Raw genomic sequence first — 19,691 nt, 5'->3', positions numbered from 1 at the left:
GAGGATATCTGCAGTATCTCTTTGCAATGAGCCATTCGTATCCTCCACTGCCAGGACATAATTGGAGAATCTGGAAATAAGCACCGCCTCAGCCAGCACTTTCCCACCCCTTTCTCCCTCCCCATATTGGCGGGCTCAGTAATATTTGGATCTAGAGGTTTCTTGCTTGGTAATGGGTTGGTATTCCATTATCAGTTCCTGAATGTGGGCCTGTGCCTGTCTGTCAGGGGCATCTGCAATATGGGCCTCAGTCGCTTTGATATCTGTTTCAAGTTTTCTGAGCATTCCCCTAATGTCAGGCAGAATGCCGCCTCCTTTTGCAATGTACATTCAGCGTATCGTTACTTTAAAGGACTCCCACACGCAAGCCAAAGTCAGGACTGAGCTTAAGTTCCTTGGTAAAAAATGACGTATCTCGAGCACAACCTCTTCCTGGATGCAATTGTCTAGTAGGGCCATTGCCTGAAGCCACCACAACTGGTTGGGAGAATCCTTCCACGATAAGCGCAGCTGTAACAACACAGGGGAATAGTTAGAGTATGTGCGTGCAAGGTGTTCTGTTCTACACAGGTGCCTACCCTTCACAACAGCAACCGATAATAGATGCAAGACCAGCTAAAATGTGCACTGAAAAGGAAGGTGCCCTCTTTTTGTGTGGGGTGGAGAGTTCTCCAAGCATCTAGGAACTAGTGATCAGCCATGATCTCTACTATGTGCTTCCCTCACTTGGTTTGTGGGCCTTGAGTGCTACATGACCGATCCATACTGGGGTCTAGTGCGACATTAACCCCCCCTATATTAAGTGTGTGAAGCCCATGTCTAGTATGAGTCCCCAGAGCTTATCAAAAAAGGTAGCATCATCTACATTGGAACCGGAGTGGTTTACCAGAGTGACGGAGTGTAAGGCGATTCGTTTCCACATTACGCAGTATTGCCCTTGAGGGTCTTGAAAAGAGCCAGCTGGGAAGTACTGAACATTATTTTTTATCAGAACAGTGGTCCTCCTAGCGTAGGTAGAGTATGAGGTAAAGCATCTGTCGGCAGCTCATTTCGCAGCAAAGACAGTCAATGCTATGGGGTCAAGGTATGTCTCTTGCAGCATTGCTATTTGGAAGTTATGCCTGTCAAGGTACCCGAGTATGTGTCTGCATTTGCGAAGATCGCGCAGGCTGAGCACATTCCAAGTCAGTAGTCTTGTGAATGGGACTATCTAAGGTACTGGGTGAGCCCATGTATCAGTTTAATCAGTGGTTGTGACTGAGTGTGTACATGTACTATGTGAAATTGAATAAGGTGCAATTGTGGTGATGTACATTTGGGCAACTGTGGACAGCAATGTGGTGCACAACAGTAAATAGTTACGCTAAACCCCGCCATCCTCCCACCTCAGCCACACCAGCGGCCCAATCCTGTTGGCGAATGCAGACCCTCCATAATGCCTAGTTAAAGCAAAACAAAGATTAAGCAAACGGTGAGGAGCGCCGGGTAGAAGGCACCAACAGTGTAGGCAATAAGGAAAGGTTGATGCAGAAGGAAAAGGGGGAGTGAGAGTGAGAGATGGATGGAGAGGAGGAGAGGGGGACCTGAGAGAGAGATAGTTAGTATAGATTGCAGTGTTAAAGAGTGAAGAACAGAGAAGTAGCAACGTTAACCAGTTCATAACACAGGGAATTCCACCTGGGGGTGAACACTGTAGCTCATGGCAGTTCTCCTCGAATGGACAAGGGTGCACGGGAACAGGATGGAGTCTAGAGTCGGTTCAGACCTCAAACGGGCCTGGAGGGACTTATCCAGTCTGGTGGGTGTGCTACACTGCTATGATTCATCGGCTGGGACCTCTATTCAGCATAAAGAGGAGAGTAAGAGGGGAGGATGGTTTGGATTATTCTCTCTTTAAAGCACATGACCTCCTACTGGTTCAAGACACGTAATGATAGGTAAGAAAGCAAAGTCATGAGCTCGGGAGAGGCACAGGTCCGCAGCCTATCCAATTTCTGAGAGTGGGGATGTGGATCTGGCACTGCACTCGGCTTCCTTGGCCGGGGAGGTGTGACAAGTCGCTCTCTTAAAAAAGTCCTGTGCCTGCTGTGGAATATTAAATGTGTGCTGCTTTTTCTGAAAGGATATTCGGAGCCTAGCCGGATATAGCATGGCATAGGAGATATTGGCTTGCTGCAGCTTGTGTTTCACTGGGATGAATTTATTATGGGCCTCCTGTACCATTATTATGAAGTCAGGGTATATGGAGATGGAGTTGCGATCATATACTAAATTGTGCCTCTCCCTCACCAGACGCAGGATGGTATCGCGATGTCGATAGTTTAGGAGGTGTGCAATGATCGGTCTGGTAGTGGAGTCAAGAGAAGGTCTAGCAGTAATTGAGCAATGTGCTTTCTCCACTACCAATTGTTAGGAAAGAGATGAGGCCTCAAACAGTTCCACCAGCATATGCTCCACATAGTCTTACATTCGCCTATTAGCAGCAGATTCTGGAACTCCAAGGATGTGGATTTTGTTCCTGCACAATCGCGCCTCCAAATCTTCATTTTTAGCAGATATGACTTTCAGAAGCTGTTCCATACTTTGCATTCGCTCCCCCCCTTATCGAGGACTCATCCTCCAGTTGTGAGAGCCTATGCTCGGTCTCACTGATACTTGCTTCTCTAGGCGCTGTGTGATGAAGTCCATTTGCATGCTTATGGAGTCCATCTTGGCCTCAATGGACATGAGACTTTGTTGCATGGTGAGTAACAGGGACTGCATATCTGGGTCTCCTGGCTACGATGTAGAATGGTGGACATATTTGTTTCCATAACCCCAGCATGGGCATAAGCAGACTTTCGGGGTTCAAAAGGCAGCTTGGCAAGTATACCATCCTTCCTGCCCATTGCTGCAGTTCAGTCCCAGCAGCAGCAGTGAACCACCCAGATGCAGGCTGCCGTGACGAGCCTAGTCGGGGCAGCAGGGGTACCACAGGGCATCATGGCAGGGACCCTGCCGCATGGGAAGCAAGATAGATTGATGCACGCAGTTTGTGAATTCGATGAAGGCTTCTAAAGGAGTTAATGTGGGGGACATCTCAACTCGCAATTTTGGTGGTGGAACTAGTGCTTTCCCCCGCTGCAGGCAAAACTTAGAAAGCGGCTTCAGTGTCCCACATAGAGGAATCACCCAAGATGGCTCTGGGACTGCAGCTCTCAGCCTGTGTGGCTCCGGTACAAAGTTGGCAGCCGGCACTCGCAGGCACTCGCCAGATACAGCAGACCGATGGCAGCCAATGGGTGTGGTCCAGAGCCATGAGGTGCTCCGGCGCCTCCACTTGTAGGTCAGAGTTTATGGATGTAGCACCTTCAGTCCTTAGTGAAGGCAGCGCAGCCCGGTCCCCACTCTGCTTGGCTCCAGTCAACGCCGAGCCCCACCTCCACCCCAGAATACGGCATCTCACCTTGGGCAGCTCCCAAGGCCTTCAGGGAAGCTCGACACGGCGGCAGAGTGATTCAGGCAAGTTGCAATGGAAGCTGGGCCTGCCTCACCTCCAGCAGCGTCTCTCACAGGGGGTGGGCAGCGCAGCTTCACCTCTCTTCTGAATTCACGTGGGCCTCTATCTCTCAAGGCCCTTCGCTTCTCATCAATGACGCGAGTTAGGCCCCAATTGGTATCTACTCACCACCTGTGACAGAATGGTCCCACTGCCTCTTTTCTGCAGCAGAGCGCTTCAGGCATACTTAATAAGTTATTTTGGGTTGCACTCCTCTCTGCCAGGTCAGGATTCTGTAGGATGATTGCCCTGGGCGGCAGGAGCCTCACTTGAGTGCGGCCATCTTGCTTGCCAGCTCTCTGGTGCCCCCCGCGATTACAACTTTAACAATGATCCAATGTGAATGGCAATCCACCAATACCATGATAAATTTTCCTGGCCACATGGATATGTTGATGGGACCAATTATGTCTAAAACTAGTTTATCCCATGGCTTGGATGGAAAACTTACTAGGGATAATGTTACTGTTCTTACGCTTTTACTTTTGTCAATCCTAGAGCATGTAACACATTCCTTGACTTTAGCCTCCACCATACTATCCATCCCTGGGAACTAATTCACAGCCCTAACTTTGTTTTTAGTGATGCTATGCCCCAAGTGGCCTTCATGAGCTAATTCCACGATTCTCTCCCGTAGAGCTTTGGGAGGTACTAATTTGTCACCTCTCATAACCATGTCATTATGTTTGCACATTTCATGTCTGACTTTACAATAGCTACGGATATCATCCTATAGTCCATTAGGTTTAGGTGACCATCCCTGAACAAGCTTTGCTTTTAGAGCCTTAAGGACTCCTTTTCTGATCACTCCACCCACTCCTCCTTAGTGATACTGGGAAGGGTTTCAAGTAAAATAGGATCTTCAAAATTCGCCACTTCAATCTCCTCTTCTCCTTTCCAGGGTAACCGAGAAAGCTAGTGTGTAACTGAATTCTTGCTACCTGGAACAAAATCTATCTTCAAATGATAGCCCTCCAGACCCATGATCCATTTGGCTATGCAAGGAGCAGAATGTTCCCTACCTCAGGTAGTAAAAATGTATGGAAGAGGTTTGTGGTCTGTTCTCAATATAAAGGGAAAACACCACAAAAATAACTTGAAATGGGAAATGGCCCAATAGCAAGCCAATACTTCTGTTTCTGTAGTGTAATAATTTACTTCCGCATCTTTCAACATCCTCAAAGCAAAGGCAGCAATTTTCTCCTTTCCATCCACAACCTGCACTAGTGATGCTCCTATTCATTTCCAACTAGCAGCTGTTGTTAGATAGTTTTATATGTGGTGGCAAAATTCCCCAAAGACAGTACCTCTATTAAAGCTTGTTTGAAAAGTTCAAACAATTTCTTGCATGCATTATCCCATTCAAAATGAGTACCCTTTTTCAATAGATGCCTCATGGGTGCAAAAAGAATTTTAAACAATTACGCCATATACTCCACTAAGCCCACAACAGATTTCAATTCTTTCTTTAGTTGTGAGTGGAGCTGCATCTCTGACTGCTACTACTAGATCATGTTTTGGTTTTATTTCTTCTTTGGAAATGCTATGACATAGGTAATTGACTGATTCCGCACAAAATATGCATTTTTCAAGCTTAATAGTTAGACCAGCACCTTTAAGGGTAGTGAGGACATTATTTAATGATTTTCCACAAAATTGCCATGTATCAAAATATCATCTTGGAAGTAAAGTACATTTTTTATACCCTTTAATAACTGATTCATTACTCTTTGAAATATGGCCCCACAGATGCCATCCAAAATGGCATCCCGTGGAACCTAAATACACCAAAAGGGGCTATAAAAAAAGTAAGAGATTTTGAATCTGGGTGAAGCTTGATTTGATGGTATGCCAAAGAGAGATCTAACACACTGAAATAGCCTATGTCTCCTATCATGCTAATCATATTGTTTATTTTTGGTGGGGGAAATCTATCCTCCCAAATGCTGATATTCAAATCTCCTAGATCTACACATAAACACAGGGTTCTTCCTCCTGATATTTGAGCGATTACAATAGGGTCGAGCCAGGGTGACCTTTCAATGGGCTCTATGACTCCTTGTTTTACTAAACTGTCTAACTCTTCTTTCAAAGTTCACACACTAAATGGGGAATGGGCCTCATTTTTTGCACCACAGGTACCGCATTGTCTTGATATTTGTGCTGAAACTTCCATAAACGTCCTAATTTTTCAAAAAACACTTCTGGGAATTCTTTACAAACATCAATTGCCATGACTGGTTCAAAACTGTTAGGGTCTAATTTAATGCCTAAATCTTTTTGCTTCCAACTCAGCAAATTTGAGCTCTTTTCAGCTACATAAATCATTCCCTGAGTAGTACGATCTTTAAAGGAAATGTGCATGTCTAAAATTCCTAACAAAGGTATAGGATCCAGATTAAAGCCACCTGGTTTAATGTCTGTGTATTGAAGACTGTAACCTTTCATTCTCAATTTCTCATCAAAGGTTTTACGATCAATGAAAGCAAGAGCTGAACACGAATCAGCATATACTGTTACCTTCACCTCATCCAGAAGAATTTCACAGGTGGGATAGTTGTTTCCAGCTTCCAACTTATCTGGCAAGACCTGGAAAACAAATGTATTAGGACTTACTTCAGACTCCTCAGCCACATAGACTTTGTTTATTTTCCTTTTTCCCCGTTTCTGCATGCACAGTCATAATAACCCCTCTTATTACATTTCCTACAAATATATATCCTTTCTAGACAATTAGCGCTCTTCGCTAAGTAATTATAATATCCACAACAATAAAACTAATTCCTTTCTTTAGTTTTGCTACTATCCAAGTTTCTTTTAAACTGTGCAACCTGACTTCTCATTGTAACATTCCCTTCTTTTTTCACTTCTTTACTATTGGGGTGGTCTTGACCACATGTACAGTTTGAGAAAGATTACTCTGTTTAATTTCTTTGATACACTCTGCTATGTGCTCTATGCACTTAGCCAAGTCTATAGCCTTTTTCAAATATGGATTGCGGGGTAGTAACTTTTCCTGTACCTGGGGATTATAATTGCATCTCACCAACTGATCCCAAATGAGTGAGTCACACAAAGGGCCTAACTCACATAAATTGGCCATCCCTCTCAAATAAGCTATATAACTAGTGACTTATTCCTCTTTATCTTGAATCCGCCAAAACAATTTATGCTTCTGATGGACTATGTTCACCTTTTTCCCAAAATGCTTGTTCAATTTGTGAAATACCATTATGTACAAATCTTTGTGACCTTCATCTTCATTCCCATCTTCAGGTGAAGGAGTTACATAACTTTCACAGACTCTCCTACCTTGTAAACCTGGATTTTGAAGCAAAATATGTTGTTTACTCAATGAGGAGATTTTTTCTCCCTAATTGCAATCAGGTAGGATTGGAATAACTTTTCCCACTCTTTCCAAGGTAAAGAAGGTTCTCCTTCTCCAGTCAAGGAAGGGTGGTGGCTGAGTCATATTTGCCATTGTGTTGTACTAAATGAATTACTATGGTGCTATAAATAATACCCACAAAAGCACTGGTAAGTGTCAGTTACAGCAATAGCACAACACAATTTTAACACACATACAATGTAGGTAATATAGGTAGAAAATTGCAACTACAACCTGTGAGAAAGTGCCATCTTTCTTGCATGGTATGCCCCCACTTTTTGCTGAATTGCTGAATGTACTTTGGCTGAGTGTGCCCTGGACTCCTGCCAATCAGTTGCCTAGGGCCTATGTTCCTTCCCTAAAACCTAAAACCCAAATTGGCAAACCCTGGCCACATGTCAGCCCCTGGTAAATGGTACCATAGGTACCCAGGGCCTTGTGACCAGGGAAGGCCTCTAAGGGCTGCAGCACTTATTGTGCCACCCTTAGAAGCCCTGTACCCTAACACAAACACACTGCCCTTGCAGGCTGAGTGTCTGGGTACAAGACAAAACAAAGAGTCGCCATGGCACACATCCCTGTGTGCCATGCCCATAATCTACACTGCCCTGGCATACATCAGCCACCCCTCTAGCTGGGTGCCCTATGCCAGTGGTGTGAGCACAGGAGCATGAACCCTGTGCCCCTACAGTACCCAGGTCCATTCCTGAGCACTGTAAGTGCAGTGCTTCCATTTAAGAGTATATGATGCTGGGAGCTCGTCAAACACAAACTCCACAGCACCATAATGGCAACACTGAAGACTGAGAAGTTTGGTATCAAACTTCTCTGCACAATAAACCTGCACCGATGCCAGTGTGAGATTTAATGTACAAAGCACTACAGACGGCATCTTAGAGATGCCCCCTGAAACCTAACCTACAATCCACGTCTTGTCTGAGAGGCTGCCTAGGTTGCCACACAGCGGACATGTTGCTGGACCCCTGGGTGGAGAGCTCCTCACTCTCCTGGGCCTGCAACAATGCACATCCTGGGCGAGGTGCTAGGTCTCCTCCCCCAGGATGGGCAGGGGGGAAGCTTCAAAGGCACGCCGCCTTTGTGAGCTTCTCCAGGCCACTTGCTGTACCAGCAACTGGCCCCCACCGGTTCTGACCCCCACTCTGGCGGGAAGACTGGCCGGAAACTCCAAGTAAAGACAGGGGATGTGCCAGCCCTGCCAACCCCACCCCTCAGGTGGGGGGGGCGAGGTGAAGCACATCTCCGGGCCCTCGCCATCTTGAAGATGGGGAGCCCTACCCAATCAGGACTAGGCCACTGCCCCCTCCCATAGGAGAGTGACAGGATAGGGGGTGTACCCACCCCAGGACAGGGACACAGTGGTCCCTGCCCTTTACCTACCTGTAACGCCCCTAAATTTTGTATTTGGTGCACCCTTAACCTTCCCTCCTCAGATTCTAGATTCTAAAAAAGCAAAGAAGATCAAGAAGAAAGAAAATCTGCCATGCAGCTGCTGAGAAGAGGAAGACACCAACTGCTTTGGCCCCAGCCCTACCGGCCTGTCGACCCACGACCCTGCTAAATCCCGGCACCTCCTGTGACCAGCAACCTCACAAACCCCAGAGGACCTGGCTACCTTGTGACTCTGAGCACCTGGGACTTCCATGAGCAGTGGCTCTGCTCAAAGCAAGTATCTAACCCCTGGCAAAAGCCCGGAACCGTGAACCCTGCACACTCTGCACCCGCCAAGCCTGGCCTGTGCTGGAGTGGACAAAGACCCCGAGGACGTCCCCCCGGTGACTGTGACCCCAAATCTGGCACCCAAGGACCCACCTCGACACTCCTGGCGACGCCTGCAGCCTCAGAACTAGGGACCCCCCTACCGTAATCAACAGAGGGTAAGATTTCCCTCCACCAAAAGGCACCCCTGCACCCAGCACCCTGCGGCCCCCTGTGCCCGACTCCTGGGTACCTACCAATCCCCCAACTACCCAACTTACCTCTCGAAGGGGTGGGCACACCTGAAGACTTTTCGTCCCCGAGCTTGCAGCCTTTGTTCGTCCTTGAGCTTTCCCATTGAAATCCATTGAGCGCCCGAAGGCTCAAAAGCACCCTGCACCCAGCTGCCCGAGTGGCCCTGGCAGTGCAACTTCTACTCCTACCTACTTCCCCATTTGCCCTGAGCAAGTGACCAGGAGCCCAGCCCCCACAGCCGCGTGGCTTGCTAGTCAGCAGCCAACAACCAAGGCCCCCCTACCTCCCATAGGATAACATTGGCCCTAACTCACTCTGCACCCGGCTGCCCCTGTGCCGCTGAGGGTGTAACAACTGCACTTACCTGACCCTGGGAGACCCCTGAGTCTGTGCCCAGAACCTTACCCAAAAGCCGATAACTCACTTTTCTTCCATAGGGTAACATTGACTGGCTTCTTCTGAAATTTCTTCAAAGTGTGAAGTTTCTAAACTTTAAAATATTCACCTAAAATCAACCGAGTAACGAAAACGGAAATACTCACCTGCTATTAGGAGAGATCCCAGTGCTGTATCTTGGTGCCCAGCACTGACCCTGAAAAGTACTTACAACCGTACTTACCACTAACTCAATTTTCTCCCATAGGAAACCATTGACTGTTTTTCGGTGAAATTTCTTCTGTCGATTTTTGCAAACTACAAATATTCTTTAGAAATCGTACCAACTGTGAAAACGCAATTACTTACTTGTTTTAGATAGATGCCCCAGTACTGAGCCTAGGAGCCCAGCACTGGATTACAAAAGTAACGAGAACATACTTTACCCATAACTTGAATTTTCTCCCATAAGAAACCAGTGACTGTTTTTCTGTGAAATTTCTTCTAAGTGTCGATTTTGCAAACTTATAAATATTCCTTAAAAATCGCCTGTGTAACTTAAACGCAGTTTCTCAACTGCTTACAGGTGGTACACTAGTGCTGGATCCAGGATCCAACACTGACCTAGAAAAAGTAACCATAACCCCACTTACCTGCTAAGTGAATTTCCTTCCATAGGATCACATTGGTAATTTGTTTAGAAAAAGTTTCCAAGTGTCAACTTTTAAAATAGCAAGATATTGCTTAAATATCACAACAGTCACTAAAACGAATTTACTCACTTGTTTCCAAGAACTGTCCCAGGACTGAATCTAGGATCCAGTCCTGGAGTTAGAAAAGTAATCCTGAAAGTAATCCATTGTACATAACTTAAAATTCCCATTGAGCTCAATGTATTATTGTGTTTGAAATTGTGTGGCCTATTGCAACAAAACTGTAACTATTATCTGCAAAAGTCAATTGCCTATTGCAAAGTATTTAACTAAAGCATCTCATTCGGAGAAAGTATATTTTGATACCTATTGTTGGTTCTAAAATAAAACAACCATATAGTTTTTTATCTAAACCATTGGCCTAGGGCCCGATTCACAGAACTTAAGACAAAATCCTAAACTTACTACCATTTTGGTATTCACAGAAGGCACTTACTCATTTCGGTATTCACAGAAGGCACTTACTCATTTCGGTATTCACAGAAGTTAGGAGTCCTAACTTTAGGACTCCTAAATGCCTTCTGTGAATACCGAAAGTCTTAAAGTTAGGATTTTTCTCAGTTTAGGGGTAGTAAAGTTAGGACTCATTAACCAAAATACCGGTCGCAAACGTGCAGATTCGCAAAATAGTTAATTGCAAAATTTACAATGACCTAAATTGCGAATGCATTTAGGGAATCGCTAATTAAGATTCCCTATTTGGGATGCAACAAGCCTTACCTATATGAGACTACGCATTTAGGAAACGCTAATTACTATCAACTGCAAGTTGATGGTAATTTGCAAAAACTTTAAGAAATGCACAAAAGTGCATTATTCAAAGTGCCATGTGGCCACGCACATGCCCTTGGGGCATGTGAGTGCGCCACATGTGCACACATGCCAATTTCGGAGGTGCATCAGGGTGGCCTTTTGGCCCCCTTGCACCCTTGAAATTGCATTTGCAATTTGAGAGTACCTATTTGGTACTCGAAAATGCGCATGCAATTCCCATTTATTCCCATGGGTCTCTACGCCCATAGGAATGAATGGGAAGAGGTTTCTTAATTGCAAATCACAATTTGCTATTCACAATTAAGGAATATGTAGGAATCGCTAATATTTTAGCGAAATCTACATGCATAGGCAATGCGATTCCATAATTGCGATTCCTTAATAATCGCAAAAAAGTAATCGCAATTGCCTACCTTGATGCATGTGCTCCTATGCTCCTTGTTGTTGACTCTAATGAATATTTAACTGTTGATTCCTCAAACTGGGCCTTCTTGAGGCATAAGTTCCGACAATGATCCAAATAACATTGCTTAACTCGTTCTTTATGATCAGACCCAATTATAAGCTTAGTCATTAATGTTATAGAGTGTGCTAGCAAGGTAGAATTAAATTCTATTTGTGGTTCATTGTGATTCTTAGTATGTTTTGCCTGTTTCTCCAGTGTTATCATTTAATGTATCTAGTTTTGTGCTAGATAGTTCTGTATTTTCTGCTACTCCAGAGGTGGCTTGGGTATGAGTTTTATGTAGCGAGCAAAACGAGCAAGTTTAATGGGCAAACATGGGTTCCAGGTTGGTCCTCCTCCCAGGAAAAAATTGAAAAAAGATTTGCAAATGGTGAATTTCAAAGCAAATTAAGAACGTATAGTCTTGAAATAATAAACACATAGGAAAATGCCCCTTGTCCTGCCGTGTTAACATGTTCAACAGATACAGTAATGTGAAAATTGTACAGCATGGCAACTTAATCCCATTTAAGGTGAATGCTTGCCCAGTATCTCACATTGCATGCAGCCTCGACACTGAGATAAAATGCTCTAACCCGGATGGGATGTAAAGCCTGACATGGAAAGCCTGTCGGAAACCAAGCATCGTAATCCTCTCATATAGGGATATGTGACGGTTGCGACTGGCCAACAGGCTCTGTCGTAAGCCAGCCGGAATGACTAGCCGGTTTCAATTCTGACCGCCTACATTGAATTTACCTCAATAAAGAGAGCCAGACATTTTTTTACATTTTTAAATATTTAAATATATATGGTGGCTCCAGAGAACCTTGAGCCTGGTTCTCGAACCCCATGATAAAAAACATTTTTGCAAATTTAAATCCGAGGGGTGTTGTTTGGGCATTCCATATGAGCCTGGGTTTAGGGGATGCTTTCCATGCTCTGTTTTAGTTTTCTTTTTTTATTGCATTTGGTCCCGCCACCTTCACGCTGTTCACCTGAGGTTCATTAGACTCAAATGGCTCTTCAGGCTCACCTTTATAATACCATGCAAACACCCAAAAAACTAATCCACAAGGCTTCAACAACTCCGCAGCACCGCTGCTAATAGGAACATAGGACACTTAATATATGTCCAAAAAAGCAGGCTTCAGAGCATCACACTACAGTTTGAGGGGCCCCTTCGCGACTCTTAAGGGCCTGATTTAGATGTTGGTGGATGGGTTACTCTGTCACAGCGGTGACTGATATTCCATCCGACAAACTATAAATCTCATTATAGCCTATGAAATTTTGGGGCATATTATCAAGACAGGCGATAAAATTATGGCCGCTTTAGCGGCAGAAAACTGCCGCTAAAACGGCGATAATAGGCTTGATAATATGCTCTATGAAATTCCAATTGAAGCCCATGTTAGATGTGAAGGACATCTAACCTGAGCTTCAATTGGAATTCCATAGAGCATATTATCAAACCCATTATCGCCATTTTAATTTTATCGCCTGTCTTGATAATATGCCCCTTAGATTTCGGCGGGATATCCGACACCGCTGTGGCAGAGTAAATCATCCGCCAACATCTCCCCACTGCACTCTAGACCCATTAAAGCAGTCTATTATAGAGGATCCCCCTAACCTATACATTCTCAGTATAATAGGATGTGGGCTATGGTGTGCAGGAGAGGTAGAATATTTTATAGTATTCATATGTTTGCATACCAGTCCTATCGTTACACATTGGGCATGGTGGGGAATGGAAATAAATGAAAATACAAAGCTCATATTGTTCCTGATATTTAACCAATGCCTTTGTTATAGCCAAAAATTACTTGTCCATTTAATGAGATTACTTTACTTGCTTCTTAACCATCTATTTACATCTTTAAAGCCAATTAAAAATACATTTTACCATTGACACCTGAATATATTCATACATGTAGATCATTAACATTTTACTTCATGTTAAAACCACAAATGTAAAATAAAGGAGCAAGTGTATTTACATTTTAATGAACTTTTTCTTAAAAGGAATATTACAAGGTTAAGTATCGGTATAAACTGGTCTCACGAAACCCCATTAAAACATGTCAGACAAAACAAATAAGTACAATACAAATTCAGCGTAATAGCAAAACTTATTCTTTGAATGGGATTTTTACAGCACATCATGTTGGTATCGATGCATTATAAATGTACTTATTTAAAATTGGCACACAAGGGATTTTGGTTTGCATAGTCTGCAGAACATCTTGGTATTTAGCAAGTGGAGCAGACAAGAACTTTATTAGTTTATTCTCACTACACTATTTTAAACTTGTAGATAGACATTTTGCTACATGGAGCCACACAGTTCACCGTAATAGGGAAGTTTTGTTTTGGTAGTAACTGCCTTTGCAAAAAAAAACTGAGGTATTTGAATTGCACCGTGGTACCATTTTTCAGGGACCTGTTCTGGGATTGTCTATTGTTTTGCCCTCTGTAATTTTGTATTTTTTTTTTAAAGAAAAACACTGGCTGATAATTGATTTAGTGAGTGCTATCTGCACACTCTGTTGAGTTTCTAGCCCACAGCACCTCCCTGTGTCAGTCATGGACTGCTCTGCCTTACTAGTCTGTGCCAAGTGATAATAGAGGGTCTCAATTTCCAGTTTGAGGGTCTGCAGTACAAATGCCCTAGGACACCAGAGGTAAATTGCTCCCATTGATACAACTGGGGCTCAGTAATTTCTGAATGCGCTGAGCCCTGTCCCTCACGGCCCGAATAGCTACTTGGCATTTTGGTGGACTGGCAGTGTGGGGGCAGGTCTCAATGCCGTGGAGACAGGTTTTGTAGCTGGGGATCTGCCAGCCACGTTCCTGTTTGCAACACTTCTAAATAAGTGTAGTGAAGACTGGAAGCAGGATGATGGTTGATATATTTATTGTAGTAACACAATACAGGAACACGCAAGTGCCAGGGAACACGACTTCACTCCACCACACCGTATCCTCGACTAACGCACTCTCGAACCTTGGAACCATGACACTTCTAGTAATGACATACCAGTATTCTATGAGGTAAGCATACCCACATAGAATACATAGGTATACACAACACATCCCCCTTCCTTAACAACACATAAGACAACACTATGCAAATAATAAAGCATACAAAACAACAACATCTAAAAAATGATAAAAGAGAAAAGAAAATAAGCAAATACATCTAGATAATTTTACAATACATCACTTTATATAATCTTTTAACCAAACTGACGGAACCCTATTTCTTTTGGAAACAACTACACCTTGAGTATTAATAACTGAAGAATCTTGAACTACCTCAGGAACAACAGGAGAGTCTAGCACAACTTCAGGGACAACAGAAGACCCTTCCCCTCCTGTTGCAACAGAAGCAAAATCATGCTGAGAATCCTGACTATTCAAAAGTGTAGTACTGAGGTCACCCCTAAGTTTAGAATTTTCCAACAAACCATCATCTGAAAATATCTGGGACTGTATACTACTATTGTGAAAGAAATCCTCCACCCAATCATTATCCGAAGCAGCAACGTCCTGTTCATCATCTCGTACCTCATGGTTACTACAGTCTAATGCCACACTCTTAAGATTCCATACTTTTCCATCAGATAATCTAACAGAATTGCATAGCACTTCAACAATTTGCTTTGGTGTATCAAATTTACTCTCCCCCTTTGGGACCCTGATAGGTTTCTTAACTCTAACCCAGTCCCCCACCTTCACAGATATAGGTTCCACACCATGACGAACATCATAAAATATTTTACTCTTTGTGTGAGTAAAATCCAAATCATTTTTGACTTGTACAGGAGACCAATTCTGTACTTCACCTTGGAAAGACCAAAACGAATTAAACTTACACCGAGGAATTCTACCCCTCATCATAATAAAAGGAGACAAATTTGTAGATGTTTGAATGGTGACCCTATATGCCCAGACCGCCTTTTGTACCTGTAGCTTCCAATCCAGTTTTTTATTCATAGCAGCTTGAATAACACCTTTTAACACTCTATTAAATCGCTCCACAGTACCATTACCACTCGGGTTGTACAACGAGGTGGTTTTGTGTCTAACACCACACCTTTCAAAATATTCCTTTGTTAAATTAGATGTGAACTGCACCCCATTGTCACTAAGTACACACTTCGGAAGTCCTTCTGTAATAAAAATGTTATCCAAAAACTCTAAAACTACCTGGGTGTCTACTTTATCCACTATTTTGACCACTGGCCACTTAGAAAAGAGATCAAGTAAGACCAATCCATATTCTTTTGATTCACCAACCGGTCCAAAAATGTCCATGGCTACCGTCTCCCAAGGAAGATCAGGAATTAAACCATCAGACATCGGAGGTCTTAGGGTCTTTAAGGATTTATCAGCAGCAGAACAAACGGAACATGACTTGACACATTTTTCAATTTCACTATCGACCCTAGGCCACCAAAAATCCTTCTTAACCACTAATTTTGTCCTGACAATTCCAGGATGACCCTCATGACACAACTGTAACACTCTCTTCCGTAATGATTTAGGAGGAATAATACGATCACCTCTCATCAATACATCCTTGTCACTGGATAATTCGGTACGTACCTCCCAGAAAGGTCTCAACTCTGCTTTAACTCTGTCTTTCCTAGGCCAACCCTTACATATAAAATCAGAAACCAAACACAAATCACCATCTTTATGCAACTCTTGTGACCATTCCGTTTTGGTAATAGCTGGAACACCTGAGTCAAGAACCAACGCAATACTGTAACTACTCCATGGATCATCAACACATTCCTCCAAAGGAACAGGTAATCTGGACAAACAGTCTGCAACCAAATTGTCTCTACCAGGTACATAACAAATCTTATAAATAAATTCTTTCATGCGCATGGAAATCCTTGCTAACCTGGCCGAAGCTCCCACACTACCCTCAGTAGTTAAGATACGCACTAAAGGTCGATGGTCAGTGCGAATAATAACAGGTTTCCCCCAGAGAAATGCTCGAAAATGCTCTAAACCCCATGCACAAGCTAAAGCCTCTCTTTCGATTATTGGATATTTGCTCTCTGCAGGAGATAAGGCCCTAGAAGCAAATAAAATAATTCTCTCCTTACCACTTTTATTCTCTTTTTGTGAAAGAACAGCTCCAAGCCCTTTATCGCTCGCATCTGTAGTCAGTAAACAATCTAAATTCGGATCAAAACTACTTAGGGCACTAACATTTTGTAAGTCGCACTTAATCAGTGAAAACTCCTTCTCACAATCTGGCGACCATTCAAATTTAACCTGTTTCTTCAAGAGAGAGCGAATATTAAACACTTTTGATGCAAAGTTAGGTATGTATTTCGCACAATATTCAGCCATACCTAGAAATGACTTAACTTCGTCTTTAGATTCTGGAGCAGGTGTCATGACAATAGTGTTGATAAGCGAAGGTTTCGGTTTCACCCCTTCTTCACTTATAACATGCCCAAGATACGAAACACTTCTTTCACCAAATTTGCACTTAGACAACTCCACAGATAACCCAGCTTCCTGTAAAATGTGCAAAACTTTATGCACAGTAGCATCATGCTCCTCCCTATTTTTTGTGGCAATAAGAATGTCATCTTGAAAAAAAGAAACTCCATCTAATTTCCCTAGAAGTTTATGCATTAATCGTTGAAAAACCGCTGCCGCTGATGCCAGCCCAAAAGGCATGCGTCTAAATTGGTAACAACCAAAAGGAGTGACAAAAGCAGTTAACTTCCTTGATTGTGGTTCTAACACAACCTGATGATACGCTTTAGAAAGATCTATAGTGGAAAACCATGTAGCCCCTTTTAGTGAGGATACCATCTCATTGATTTTTGGGAGTGGAAACTTTTCTACTACAATATTATTATTTAAATGGCGCAAGTCAATGCAGAGACGGATTTTTCCATTTGATTTCCTTGCGACAACGACTGGAGAAATCCACTCAGAAGTGTCAATTTCTTCAATGACCCCTTTAGATAATAGCTCTTTGAGTTCACTATTCACCTCCTCCCTTACCAACATAGGAATGGGTCTTACTTTATGTACCTTGGGTTCCGCACTATCTTTAAGCACGATACGATGTTCGAATCCTTTTAGTGCCCCCAACTCCTCGTTGAAAACAGTAGGGTAATTTTTCCGTAAAACATCACCCATTTTACTCGTTTCATCCAATACCAACACTTTTTCGTGACTATTGGGATCTAACACAATGTGTAAGCTCTTTTGATCATGCCATCCCAAAACGGAGGGTCCAAGTTTAGAGACATATAGCTTGCCCCTAGCTAACCTTCCCTTAAAAAGAAACGTAAGCCATCTGTAACCCAACATGTCAATTTTCTCCCCTGTGAAACTTACCGGGTTGACATCAGGAACATTGAGATAATCACCTATTTTATCTACAAAATTTCTTTTCCATACCTCTTCACATACAATAGTATATGGTGACCCAGAGTCGGCATATACTTTCGTGACTACCCCTCCCAGGGATACTTCACAAATAGGTTTGTTCCTTAAATGACTCTCATCAATGTTTAAAACAAAATTCCCTTGTAAATTTTTAACACAAGTCTCCTCTCCTTCTACTATTCCCCCTGTAAAATGTTCATCATCATACACATACTTCACACTACTACGCCTACGGCACATTTTACTAAAATGTCCAATTGAGCCACAAATCCCACACTTCTTCTTTAAAGCCGGACAATTTTTGCTGAAAGCTAAATGTTCACTGCTGTCACAACGATAACATTTCCTCGCATCGCCCTTCCTGTCACTCGTAGACACTCTTTGTGACTGGCTAGACCACCTTCCTGCAGCTTGTTGACCTTGGTTCTTTGGCAAAGTCTGTAACTTGAAGACACCAGAAGAGTCTTTCATAGGATCTTTATCCGACTCTTTAAGAACTGTAGCACATCTGCCCGACAATTCTGACTTCCTCATTATGGCCAGAACATCTTCCAAAGGTGAATCCCCATTCACCCATAATCGATCTTGAATAGGTGAATTGTTGTTGTGTACAATTAACTGGTCTCTAATCAAGTCATCATGGAGATCACCGAATTTGCAATCAATAGCTAATTTTTTTAAATCATCTAGCCATTCGTCCACCAATTCCTCCTTGTTCTGTTTCCTTTGAAAGAATTTATGTCTTGTTACTCCTATACAGACTTTTGGCGCAAAATACCTGTCCATATCTTTAAGCGCACATTCAAAAACATCCAATTCAGCCACAGCTACCTTTGTCATTCGAGAATAAGTCTTTATTCCCATTGGTCCTAAAGAGTGCAGGAGAATTATTTTCTTTTGATCAGGTTTCATTTTACCTGCTTCATCAACTGCGCAAATATAATTTATGAAATATTCTTTCCACTCCAGCCATTTCATGTCAGGCTGTGGACCATTAACCCAAAAAGAATGAGGTGAGCTGATGCTAAAACTCTGCTGTGCCATCGTGCCTTCAGTTAAGCACTCACTCCCCGTTGAAGACTCCGTTTGATCACCTTGATCCATGCACTTATTATCCCAGTTGTTATGTTAAAACTATGTTTCAACACCTTATGCAAAAATATATGTATTTTTCTTTTAAGTGCAACGAAAACAAAATGTTAATATTTACGTGCCCCGACAGTCTCACCTGTTCCTGTACTTGTCCGTTACTTGTATCCCTTGTTTGCGCTTGTAAATTATACTTTTTACTCACAGCGCTCGTCTTCACTGATCGTTTGTCCTCCACTTATCGTAAACTCGCACCACTTCACCCAAAATGGCCGCCACGTAAGGTCATGAGGGTGAAATAACGTGCTGACGTCACGCGTAGAAGTTGTCAGCGCACCGTCTCAGCTCGAGACTAGTTCAGCGCGCGTCCACATCGGAACTCCATCGTCATCCGAAAGAAAACTTTCAACGGCAGTTGACAACGGCTCTCACACCAGGCTTTCTGCCCCAAGGTGATCTTACTGTATACTGTTTCTTGCCTGACTTCAACCGTGACTTGCTTTCTTCTCGGTTTTTCTTCCGATATATGACGAATACACACGCGATGAGTACACGCCTCAATCTCGACTTTTTTTTTTTTACTTGTTCCGCAAAAATGCAATCCTCACGATTTTGCACTGTGGCCACCTTTCAAATCCCAATCGTCGCCAGTTTGTAGTGAAGACTGGAAGCAGGATGATGGTTGATATATTTATTGTAGTAACACAATACAGGAACACGCAAGTGCCAGGGAACACGACTTCACTCCACCACACCGTATCCTCGACTAACGCACTCTCGAACCTTGGAACCATGACACTTCTAGTAATGACATACCAGTATTCTATGAGGTAAGCATACCCACATAGAATACATAGGTATACACAACAATAAGCAATGGAAAAACAAATGGTATTAAAGCATGCATAAATTGTACATTTGTTTTTAGAAGTGCTGTAGCGTTTCAGCAAGTCACTAAATCTT

General features: G+C 43.1%; 1 protein-coding gene across 1 annotated transcript in view; it reads right to left on the bottom strand.

Annotated features, from left to right (window-relative positions):
* The window catches only part of LOC146865688 (uncharacterized), a 349,525-nt gene that overhangs the window by 44,690 nt on the left and 285,144 nt on the right, over window positions 1-19,691 (bottom strand). The window contains exon 3 of the mRNA XM_085640760.1: window positions 6,059-6,127. Coding sequence (XP_085496886.1) covers window positions 6,059-6,127 — 69 coding nt within the window. The remainder of the gene's footprint in view (window positions 1-6,058; window positions 6,128-19,691) is intronic.

This window comes from Triturus cristatus, chromosome 2_1 (genome assembly GCF_964204655.1).
Source record: "Triturus cristatus chromosome 2_1, aTriCri1.1, whole genome shotgun sequence".
In the NCBI taxonomy this organism is placed as follows: domain Eukaryota; kingdom Metazoa; phylum Chordata; class Amphibia; order Caudata; family Salamandridae; genus Triturus; species Triturus cristatus.
This window is presented reverse-complemented; position numbering and strand designations above follow the sequence as displayed.